The 12,051-nt window shown below is 43.1% G+C and overlaps 1 protein-coding gene across 6 annotated transcripts in view; it reads left to right on the top strand.

Moving 5' to 3' along the window:
- Positions 1-12,051, top strand: part of CARF (calcium responsive transcription factor) — a 59,080-nt gene that overhangs the window by 31,802 nt on the left and 15,227 nt on the right. For all 6 annotated transcript variants that reach the window (XM_039912524.1, XM_039912525.1, XM_039912526.1 and 3 more), the window contains 3 exons: positions 2,909-3,098; positions 3,903-4,023; positions 7,284-7,427. In XM_039912524.1, coding sequence (XP_039768458.1) covers positions 2,909-3,098; positions 3,903-4,023; positions 7,284-7,427 — 455 coding nt within the window. The remainder of the gene's footprint in view (positions 1-2,908; positions 3,099-3,902; positions 4,024-7,283; positions 7,428-12,051) is intronic.

Below are 12,051 nucleotides of genomic sequence, written 5' to 3'. Positions count from 1 at the left end.
GGGATTAAGACTGCGAGCCCTATGTGGGAGGGGGACTGCATCCAACCTGATTAGCTTGTATCTACCTCAAACCTCATGCAATGTCTGGCATAAAGTGCTTAGTACAGTACTCTGCACATAGTAAGCGCTCAAAAATTCTATTGAATATAGTAAGCGCTTAACAAATACCATTAAAAATAATTATAATAATGTTAGCTGTCTTGTGAGTATGTAAGGCGTTCTTGCTCCTTCATGGTTTTGCAGGTAGGCTGCTTTTGCTTGTATTTATTCAGTTTGTAACTGTATTTGCGGACTTCCGGTTGCTTAGGCATCTCCTTTATTAATGAAGAAATTTTTTTTCTGTTTTTTTTTTTTACTTTTAAAAATGCCTGATAATCCTTCCTATTCATCTTGTTCTAATCCTTTTGATGAATTTGTTTTCGTAAGGTGTATTAATTTGTTTCCGCAGATACATAATTGGTAAAATAAGTAATAGTATTTACTCAGCACCCAATTGGTGGGGTGTTCTGTTGTAGCGCCTTGAAACTGACAGCTCTTCCTCAGTTTTCTTCACTGGCTCCTCCTCAGTTAGAAAGGTCAGAAGGAGAAGGTTAGTACCAGCTCAGTCAAAAACAGGCTTGCTAGGGTTTTGACATGGAAGGAGCGGTCTGCAATTTGAAAAGGTGTAAGGCTGAGGAGAATCACGATGGAGTAGAATCCTTCAGACTTGGCCTTATGGAAGCCAACGGTGACCTTAGAGAGCATGGTCACAGTGGGATGAAGGGGTCGAAGGTCAGGCTGCAGAAGGTCCAGAAGGAAGTTAATGGAGTGAAAATTAAGGCAACGGGTAGATGTGCGACCCAAAGTGGCCCAGTTCGTTAGCTTGGATTGATTAGGAGGCCCACCGTAAATACAAAATCAAGAAGATTTTTTGCAACCTGCTGCTACAGGCCTGATTTCAATGGTACCTAATCCTATTTTCCTGATTCAGGTGAACCTCTCAGTGGAAAAACTGTGAGTTCTACCTCCTTTAAGAAAATAAGCTTGATCGTAATTGGATTTTCATCCCCCTGCATTTCTTTATGTTGAGTCTGGGTCTGACGTGTCCCAGTAGAACTTCAAAAACAAAATCTTACCATTCATTCTTAACAAGCCTTACTATAGCTATAGTGAAGCTGTAGGTACAGCGTTATTTGTCATTATTAAAAGGGGATCAGATCTACTAGAAAAAAGACAATGGAAATGCAATTACTGGATTCAATAATAATGGTGAATAGTAAGTTCTCACTATGTGCCAAGCTCTGCACCAAGCACTGGAGCAGTTAGAAAATAATCAGATCAAATGTAGGTGATTGGGTCAAGCCAATGATCTGTCCATTCAACACTGGCAGTAAGATGCTGAGCTGACAGGGTCTAGGGAAGTTGATGATGGTTTCCTCCTCCTCCTCATCGATCCTGATGTTTAGAGCTATACTCTTTTGGATTAATATGAGGCAGTGCTTCTGAAGGAAGATTTTAATAACACCCCAAGTGCTAGCTCAGCGAGAATGGGAATAACTGTATATTTTGACCTTTTTTTGTTGCTAACTTGTGAAATTTCCCCCTCAAAGGTAAAGCAAAATATGCTCAGTCCCCATTAAGGTTACCCCATGATTGGAACCGTGCATGGAGCAGGCTGCAATTTGGGGTGATTGTCCTCCCCAGTTCTTCTGGCATTCAGCAAATCTGAAAGGGGAGGAGAAGGGCTCCTAATAGATGAGGGATTTAAGGGGTAAGAGTAGCCTTTAACTGGTGGATAGACTCAGAAATCAGTTCATAACTATTTGCAGACTTCCTGTTGCTGAAGCATCTCCTTTGTTAATGAAATTTTTTTTTGTTCTTTTACTTTAAAAAATGCCTGATAATGTATCATATTCATCTTGTTCTAATCCTTTTGATGAATTTGTTCTCGTAGGGTGCATTAATTTGTTTCCACAGATACATAAAGATCATAATAATAATAATTGTGGTATTTAAGTAGTTACTTCATGCCAACCACTGTACTAAGTGCTGACATAGTTATAATGTATTCAGATCCAAGTACCTGCCTCACATGGAGATCACAGTTTAAAGGGAGGGAAAATAAGTAGTAAGTCTTCATTTTATACTTGAAGAGACTGAGGCACGGAGAAATTAAGAGACTTGTTCAAGTTCTCAGCAGACAAATGGCAGAGCTGGGTTTGGAATTCATTCATTCAATAGTATTTATTGAGCACTTACTATTTGCAGAGCACTGTTCCAGGCGCTTGGAATGTACAAATCGGTGACAGATAGAGACAGTCCCTGCCCTTTAATGGGCTTACAGTCTAATCCAGGTCTCTCGACTTTGAATCCTGTGCTCTTTCCATTAGATCACATTCTTTTCAATAATCTTTGATAGTATTAGGAAGCAAGTGGCCCTCAATCACAGGTGGTTTGTGAGGTGATTTTTTTTCTGTTCCTGAACAAGGACCCTATTAGTATCCCATCCCTTTCTAGTTTAAAACTATTTTTCAGTTAAACCACCCTTTGAAAATCTTTGTTCTAAAACACTTTCCTCTTATCATGCCTTTTAGATAGGGTGTTTGCACTTTCTCAATTTACAGCCTTTGAGGGAAATCTTTTTCTTCTAAGGTAAAATAATCTGGTTCTTATGCAATTCTAACAGTCAATCATTTCTGCTTCTGGTAGATTACAGTACCAAAATCTTTTACCATGCTGATTTTTGTGTTCTTCAGTCTACCAGTGGTATTTATTTAGTGCTTTCTGTTTGCAGATCACTTTAATAAGCGCTTGGGAAAGCCCAGTAAAATAGGGTGGTTAGATGCAATTCCTGCTCTCAAGGAGCTTGCAGTCTACAAATGAGCAGTCGCCTAAGGAAAGTTTTCTAAATATTTTTTTGGTCCTCCAGAAAATTGGGGATTCATACCGTGGTTTCTGCGTGAGTGAGACGGAGTTAGAAAGTGTGCTCACAGTTCACAAACAGCAAACCCAGAGCGTTTGGGGGACCCGCCAGTCTCCAAGCCCAGCCAAGCCTGCTACACGGTTGATGTGGAAATCCCAGTATGTCCCATATGATGGAATCCCCTTCGTCAATGCAGGTGAATTTTGGTTGTAACTCTTTCACAGTTTCAACACCTACAGATAATTTGGCTAAGTGCGCTTGTCATACAGGTATACTTTTATTTTTGCAAGTTGTTCCTAAATACTGATAGATAAATAAAAAGAGCGTTCTAAAATCTTTTGCCGACATTCTTCAGAAGTAAATGCATAATAAATACCCTCGGGGAGATTAGACCCATATCTTTAAAAATAATAATAATGAAAATTGTGGTATTTGTTAAGAGCTTACTATGTGCTGAGCGCTGTTCCAAGCGCTGGAGTAGATACAAGGCAATCATGTTGGACACAGTCCCTGGCCCACATAGGGCTCACAGTCTTAATCCCCATTTTATAGATGAGGGAACTGAGGCACAGAGAAGTGAAGTGACTCGCTCAAAGTTACACAGCAGAGACAAGTGGCGGAGCTGGGATTAGAACCCAAGTCCTTCTGACTCCCAGGCCCATGCTCTATCTACTAGGCCATGCAGCTTTTCTAAAAGAGAATGAATGAAAAGATTTGATTCAGTGCTCCATCACATGTTAAGCTAGTGTTTATGGTGATGTAAAATTTATTCATTGCTGAGAGTCCTGGAAATTAGAGCCAATAATAAGCCTCATCCAGGCTTGACTTATGGAAGCATCTCTTCCCAATTCAGATGGGCGCCTACTTGCTTATTCTTTCCCTAAAAAATAATCTTTGGAAGGGAAAATTCAAATCATTGTTCTTATCAATTATTTTTAATGTAGTGACTTCAACAGCTGAGCTCATGGATAAATACATAACAGTTGGCTTCTGTCTGCAGGAAGCAGAGCCATAGTGATGGAATGTCAGTATGGACCAAGGAGAAAAGGTTTTCAGCCCAAAAGAAGTGGCGAACAGGAAAACGCTTCCCGTCAGCACTACAAAGCTACTTGTCCAGCACGGTAAGCTTTGTGAAGTGACAGTGTCTCTGTTGCTGTCCCCTCAAAACAGATTGCTGCTATGTCAATTGCAAAGATATTTATATTGATATCTTCCCATTAATTTTGTTATGCTTTGAAGTGCTTTCGGTAGTCAAGGATAAATAATACCGATTGAAATTGTATGTACTTCCAGACGTGGCTCAGTGGAAAGAGCACGGGCTTTGGAGTCAGGGCTCATGAGTTCGAATCCCAGCTCTGCCACTTGTCAGCTGTGTGACTGTGGGCAAGTCACTTAACTTCTCTGTGCCTCAGTTCCCTCATCTGTAAAATGGGGATTAAGACTGTGAGCCCCACGTGGGACAACCTGATTCCCCTGTGTCTACCCCAGCGCTTAGAACAGTGCTCGGCACATAGTAAGCGCTTAACAAATACCAACATTATTATTATTATTATTAACAGAGTTCATTTTCCAAAAACATCTGTTTTCTGACGGGACTCTTAAACTTAGTTTATGGAACTTTTTAAATTTGGACAATAGTCAGTTCTCCTAAAACCTGGGAGTTGTATTCTTAAAAAGCTCACAATAAGGAGAACCCATGATATAATGCAGCTCGACTACTGACTAGGGTGGCCGCTGGCGCTCTCGTGGACGCCAGACAAGGAGATGCACGTGACATCAAACGTATTGCAGCATTCAATCAGTCGTATTTATTGGGCACTAATTATGTGCAGAGCATTGAACTAATGGCTTGGGAGACTACAATACAACTGAGTTGGTAGACACGTTCCCTGCCCTCAACAAGTTTATAGCCTAGAGGAGGAGACAGACATTAATATATATAAATTTGTAAATATGTACTTAAGTGCTGTGGGGCTGAAAGAGGGGTGAATTGCAAATTCCTAAAGGGCACAGAAGGGCCAACGCAGACCTTTCTGTGTTACATGCACACTTCAGTCTATGGCCTGTGGACACATAACACATATTAACACATTGAAGCAGTGTGGCTCAGTGGAAGGAGCCCAGGCTTAGGAGTCAGGGGTCATGGGTTCTAATCCCGGCTCCGTCACTTGTCAGCTATGTAACTTTGGGCAAGTCACTTAACTTCTCTGTGCCTGTTACCTCATCTGTAAAATGGGGATTAAGACTGTGAGCCCCTCGTGGGACAACCTGATTACCCTGTATACCCCTATGCTTAGAACCGTGCTCTGCACATAGTAAGCGCTTAACAAATACCACATTATTATGGGTTCTAATCCCAACTCCGTCACTTGTCAGCTGTGTGACTTTGGGCAAGTCACTTAACCTCTCTGTGCCTCAGTTACTTCATCTTTAAAATGAGGATTAAGACTGCGAGCCCCACCTGGGACAACCTGATCACCTTGTATTCCCCCCCCCGCCAGGATTTAGAACAGTGCTTTGCACATAGTAAGTGCTTAACAAATGCCATTATTATTATTAACCCCAACATCACAGCACTGATTTACATATCTTCATATATTATAAACTGCCCTCCTCCCCTTCTTCTCCCGCTTGCTCCAGAGGCGTTACATTCCTTAAATATTATTATTATTATTAATAATGATAATTGTAGTATTCATTCATTCATTCATTCAATAATATTTATTGATCAATTACCATGTGCAGAGCACTATATTAAGCACTTGCAAAGTACAGTTCGGTAACAGATAGAGATAATCCCTACCTAACAACAGGCTCACAGTCTAGAGGGGGAGACAGACAACAAAACAAGTAGACAGGCATCAATAGCATCAAAATAGATAAATAGAATTAGAGATATATACACATCATTAATAAAATAGAGATAATAATAAATATGTACAAATATACACAAGTGCTGTGGGGCGGGGAGGGGGTAGAGCAGAGGCAGGAATTAGGGGTGATGGGGAGGGGAGAAGGAGGAGAGGAAAAAGGGAGCTCAGTCTGGGAAGGCCTCCTGGAGGAGGTGAGCTCTCAGGAGGGGCTTGAAGGGGGGAAGAGAAGGGGCTTGAAGCTAGTTTGGCGGATGTGCAGAGGGAGGGCATTCCAGGACAACAGTAGGATGTGGGCCAGGGGTTGATGGCAGGACAGGGGAGAAAGTTGTGCCAAGTCCGGGGGTAGATACAAGGTACTCAGGTCAGATGCGATCTCTGACCCACATGGGGTTCACAGTTTAAGGGGTGGGGAGTAGGATTTAATCCCTATTTTACAGATGAGAAAACTGAGGCACAGAGAAGGTAAGTGACTTGCCCAGTGGTGGAGCTGGGATCAGAGAACCCAAGTCTCCTGACTCCCATGCCCGAGCCCGTTGCATTAGGTCACGCTGCTTTTCAAAGGTCTTCTGCTTCCTCTCCCATGTCCCTCTGAATTCCAGGCCCGCCCTGGGCACCACTTCAGAGCCATGGAACTTGATGGCAGGACTTAAGATGGAGGGAGGCCTCGAGGCCTGTATCGATGTAAAAGTGTCCAGTGTTGTATCTGTATTGGCTAGAGGACATGCCAGCTGAAAATCGGGCCACGCAGTATGAAACCGCTCATTGAGAAAAGAATGTGCCCTAATTCTTCAGGAATGTTGTATCCGAATCGCACCATGAAAGCACACATTATGGCAGAACCAACTGTGTTTTGAAACCTTCTCTAAAAGGAGTATTTTTACTGCTCTCTAAATTTAAAGGGTATGAAAATGCAACTTTCCGTGTATTTCTCCATGGATTTGCTTCAAGTCAAGCTTGAGAAAACAGCTGTGAGGGCAAAGAGATAATCTTCTCTTCCTCAGGTCTTCTAAATTAGAACACGGGATGGACCTGGGCCCAATTGGGATTGCCCAGTTGGCCTACATGCCCTCTCCTTGCCTCCTTTCAGGCATCTTGACCTATGGAGAACCTCGGGTCCTGACGAGCGGGGGGCGGTAGGAGTGCCATGTATGGGCATACGATGGGCACGAGGCTCCCCATTTCTGTGTAGCAGCACAGTTGGGATCTTGCTGTTTTGAACTCATCCCTCTACGCTCAGCAGGTGTGTCTGGCCCAGAATGGATCTCCCTCTCATGGGGTTCGGTTCCGGCTGGGCCGTGATCCGGGCATTTATGAAACGAGTTAGCGAGAGTAAAGATTGTGAAAGTCATGTAGGCTATTATAGAGTTGTCTCTTGAATTTGAGGACGACACCACTGTTGTGATGGCACTTTCTGCCATAAACTCTCCAAGGTATAATTTCATCACTCACGAGAGAGAGAGAAAATGAACGAACAAGTAATGAACCTTCATTATCCTTTCTTCTTAAAGGATCTACATTAAGAAGGTCCAGAAGTTTCCAGAATATAGAGTTCCCACTGACCCCAAAATTGATAAGAAAATCATAAGAATGGAGCAGGAAAAAGCCTTCAATATGCTGAAGAAGAACTTGATAGCTGCTGGAGGGGTTCTCAGGTATAATTTTCACATACTTTTTACCAACTCCATTTACCTTCATGCTCTCTTCAAGAACATCGATGGAGCACCAAGTACTCTGTTTTTTCTAGTAGTTTTCCAAAAAATATATACTTTAACTAAAGATAATATTTTTGTGCCTGAGGTTTTGAAGCCTCTGCTGATTTGCTATTTATTGAGAACGTGGTTTTCCAGTGCTGTGTTAGAGCTAGAAGTCATAAAAGAACTTTCAAATTTCACTCTAATTTTTTTCAAGACAATCAAGTGGGGAAGCAATATGGCCTGGTGGAAAGAGCATCGTCCTGGGAACCAGAAGATCTGGGTTTTAATCCCGGCTCTGCCACTTGCCTGCAGTGTGACCTTGGGCAAGTCACTTTACTTCTCTGAGCCTCCGTTTCCTTGAGTGCACTGAAGCAAATTTCCTTGTTCTCCCTCCTACTTAGACTCCGAGCCCCATGTGGGACCAGGGCTGTGTCTGACCTGATTATCTTGTATCTTCCCTAGTGCTTAGAACAGTATTTGACACATACTAAACACTTAAACAAAGACAGTAAAAAAGAAAAATGTATTCTGGGTTTTCGTAACCGTAGATAATTTGTGGCTACAAGAAATTCTTGGCCTTGGATTAGATAGGCAACGGGTGTCACATGCTTTCTGCCCTCCTATTCTTCTCTCTTCTAGTGTTCTGCGAATAGGTATATATGAGTGTGTAGTAGCTTGGCTTATTGGAAAAAGCCCGGGCTTGGGAGTCAGAGGTCACGGATTCTAATCCCGGCTCCGCCACTTGTCAGCTGTGTGACTTTGGGCAAGTCACTTCACTTCTCTGTGCCTCAGTCACCTCATTTGTAAAGTGGGGATTAGACTGTGAGCCCCACGTGGGACAACCTGCTTACCTTGTATCTACCCCAGCACTTAGAACTGTGCTTGGCACATAGTAAGCACTTAACAAATACCAGCATTATTATTATTATTTGTAGCAACAATTATATTTATTAGGTGCTTATTGTTACCAGGGAACTGTGGTAATCAGTGAGAGAGACTATACACTCACTAACCCTCTGGAGCTCACAATATAAATGAGTGTGTGGGCAGGTCTGTGTCTGTGTATGTTTATAGCATGTAGGGGAAAGTATAATCATATATTTGTGGTGGAGTGTATATAGAAGGATAGAAATTATTTATATTAATGTCTGTCTCCCCTCCAGACTGTAAGCTCACTGTGGGCAGGGAACACATGTACCAACTCTGTTGTATTGTACTCTCCTAAGTGCTTAGGACAATGCTCTACACAAGTAGAAGCAGCGGGTCCTAGTGGATAGAGCATGGGCCTGGGAGACAGGAGGTCATGGGTTCCAATCCCAGATCTGCCACTTGTCTGCTGTGTGAACTTGGGCACGGCATTTCACTTCTCTGTGCCTCAGTTACCTCAACTGTAAAATGGGGATTAAGTCTGTGAGCCCCATGTGGAACAGGGACCGTGTCCAACCTGATAACCTTGTATCTACTCTAATGCTTAGAACAGTGCTTGGCCCATAGTAAGAGCTTAACAAATACTATTATAATGATTATTATTGTAAGACCAATGATGATGATGGTGAGAGTAGGGGAGTCTAATTCTTTGTTTGAGGGGGAAGGTGTAGATGGGCGCTTGCATGTGTGTTTTCCAGCTCGGCAACCCCAGATATCGCCTTTATCCTCCCACCTTGGACTCTACCCAATTCTTGCCTTTCTCTCTCAACAGGATTTGGACCCAGTACACACTCAATAAATCCCACTGATTGATTGATTGATTTGGACTCTGGAGGCAGAATGAGAGCATTAGCAGATGTAGCTCAAGGGTTTTGAGCCTCCACCTCACTGCATGGCTCCTGCTTGCCAGGACTGTCCTTACCCCGCTCCCCACCTCCAACCCCGGCCTTGACTCCTCTCCTGGCTCGATGCTCTCTTTGTCCCTCACTCTTCCTCCTCCTTCTTTCCCTCCTGGCTCTGCTCCTTCTCCTCACCTGCCCCACCCCCCAGCTTCAATCCCTCATTTTCTCCTGACCCCGACCTAACTCCATTTCTACCACCCTGGCTCTGGTCTCAGCCTCACTCTCTCCGTACCATCCATCCTCAGTCTGACGTCTTACCTCGTTGCACTACTCCCGCTCTATTCCCTGAGCGAAGGACCCTTTTAATCCCCAAACCCATTCCCTTTCCCTGCGCCGTCGTCACCTCAACCCCTCTCCCCTCCCAATGCTTTTCCCATTTTCAATTTCCTCCCAATTCCCCCTGCTTTTCCGCAACATCCTTTGAGGTTTACCTTTCTTTCTTTCTCTTTTGGCTGTGGCTGCCACAGGCTTCCCTGAAAGGTGGTCCAACAGAGGGAATTATAGGACTGGGAGGTTCCTGTCTCAAAATCCTTGGGTATCCTCTCGCTTGGGAAGGCAAAGGGGAAAAGGGGGAGAAAAACAGAGGATGCACAATTTGGGCACATCTGACATCCAGCCAATCCCAAGCCAGGGGAGTGTCTGAGCACTGGATCAGCCAAAAAGAAGGCTAGAAATGGGGGACTCTGCTGAGTGGTTCTTTTACATATAAATTATAAAAAATTTTCTGCACCAAAAGAAAGGATGAAAATAGGAAATTAATAATCAAAGGTGTTGCTTCTTCGGAGTACTATTGTGCTAGGGTCTCATATCACACAAGAATTAGAACGTTATTTCTAATGTTTAATTATTCCTGCTGCCGTTGGTTGATAATGTAAACAGCAAAGAAATTCCAGTGAAACATGACATTCTGCCAGAGGTGCTTGTAGTTTTAGACAAGAGGGAGCATTAGTGCAAACAAGAAAGTTCTCATTGCCTAAAAATCAATTTGGGTTACTAGGTTGTAAGCTCCTTGAGGGCAGGGATTATTGTCTACTAATTCTAATACTCTCCAACTCACTTAGTATGGCACTCCAAACACAGTCACTCAATAAATCTCATTCACACAGATTCTGAATGTTAGCTGACTGTCTTTCTACAGGATATCTATTTTACAGTGACTCGGAAATGACCTAGTTTAGTAAAAAATAGGGAAAGGGATAGCAGCATACTCCAGTTTGTCATCCACTCTGTATGATTCCACGTGTGGTTTCTCATTTTGGACAAAACACGCTTATTGCAAATGTACTAGCATGAAGGTAACCATTAAAATGCTATCCCTTCAGGCTGATTTGATTGCCATGGGTCTGCTTTCTACACTGCCATACAAAAGACCTGAATTTCCTTTCCATTTGATTCTCTCACGCATTGGGCCAACAGGAGCTGGGAGTGCTGTGGAGATAATGCTTTGAGCCTCTGGAAGGGGAAAACATTCTGTGTAATACAGCATTAACAGTCTACAAATCATACCATTTCTTGGGATGGAAGGGCAGGAGGTAACAGTCTACAGATCATACCATTTCTTGGGATGGAAGGGTGGGAGGTGCAGTGAAAAAGCCTATTTGTGGGTGAGTTCAACCAGTGGTATTTATGGAGTGCTTAGTAAGAGCAGAACACTGTTCTAGGCACTTGGGAGAGCACAATAAAAAAGAGTAGGTATAGGTAGTCTCTATCCGCAAGGAGATGAGATAGAGGAAATGGGGACATTTACGCCCAGTTCAAAAGATGCCAATCTTCTTGGTGTAGTGGATAGAGCACGGGTCTGGGAGTCAGAAGGTCATGGGTTCTAATCTTGACTCCACCACTTATCTGCTGTGTGACCTCGTGCAAGTCACTTCACTTCTTTGGGCCTCAGTTACCTCATCTGTAAAATGGAGATTGAGACCGTGAGCCCCACATGGGACAGGAATGGTGTACAACCTGATTTCTTTGTATTTACCCCAGTGCTGAGTAGAGTGCCTAGCACATGGTAAGTGTATAACAAATACCACAATAATTATTATTTTTCTATTGTGAGATGAATTATCTGTGATTAGATCTTTACAAGAGTGCTTTTATAAAAGTATATGAATTTTCAGTATTTCCTCAATTTTATGCTGACTTTGAACATTAGCGGTGACTGATTTTTTTTCAGGAATTTAAGTGCTAAGCATTGTACTGAGCTCTAGGGCAAATGCAGAATAGATCGGACACAGTCCATGTCCCACATGGGGATCACAGTCACTTGTAGATAGCAAAGCAGCATGGCTCAGTGGAAAGAGCCTGGGCTTCGGAGTCAGAGGTCATGGGTTTGACTCCCAGCTCTGCCACTTGTCAGCTGTGCGACTGTGGGCAAGTCACTTAATTTCTCTGTGCCTCAGTTACCTCAACTGTAAAATGGGGATTAACTGTGAGTCTCACGTGGGACAACCTGATTACTCTGTATCTACCCCAGCGCTTAGAACAGTGCTCTGCACATAGTAAGCGCTTAATAAATACCAACATTATCATTTGTAGATGAGGTGATGGAGGCACAGAGAAGTTAAGTGACTTGCCCAAGGTCACACAGCAGATACGTGGCAGAGCAGGGATTAGAATCCAGGTCCTCTGACTTCCAGCTATAGGCTTTTTCCACTAGGTCAAGCTGCTTCTCTTTTCCTTTAACTTGGGAGGATAGGAGTTTCTAAGTACAACACATATAAATATTTGGTCCCAAAGTTTTTTACAGAACTGAGAAG

The sequence above is a fragment of the Ornithorhynchus anatinus genome, chromosome 7, assembly GCF_004115215.2.
Source record: "Ornithorhynchus anatinus isolate Pmale09 chromosome 7, mOrnAna1.pri.v4, whole genome shotgun sequence".
In the NCBI taxonomy this organism is placed as follows: Eukaryota; Metazoa; Chordata; class Mammalia; order Monotremata; family Ornithorhynchidae; genus Ornithorhynchus; species Ornithorhynchus anatinus.
This window is presented reverse-complemented; position numbering and strand designations above follow the sequence as displayed.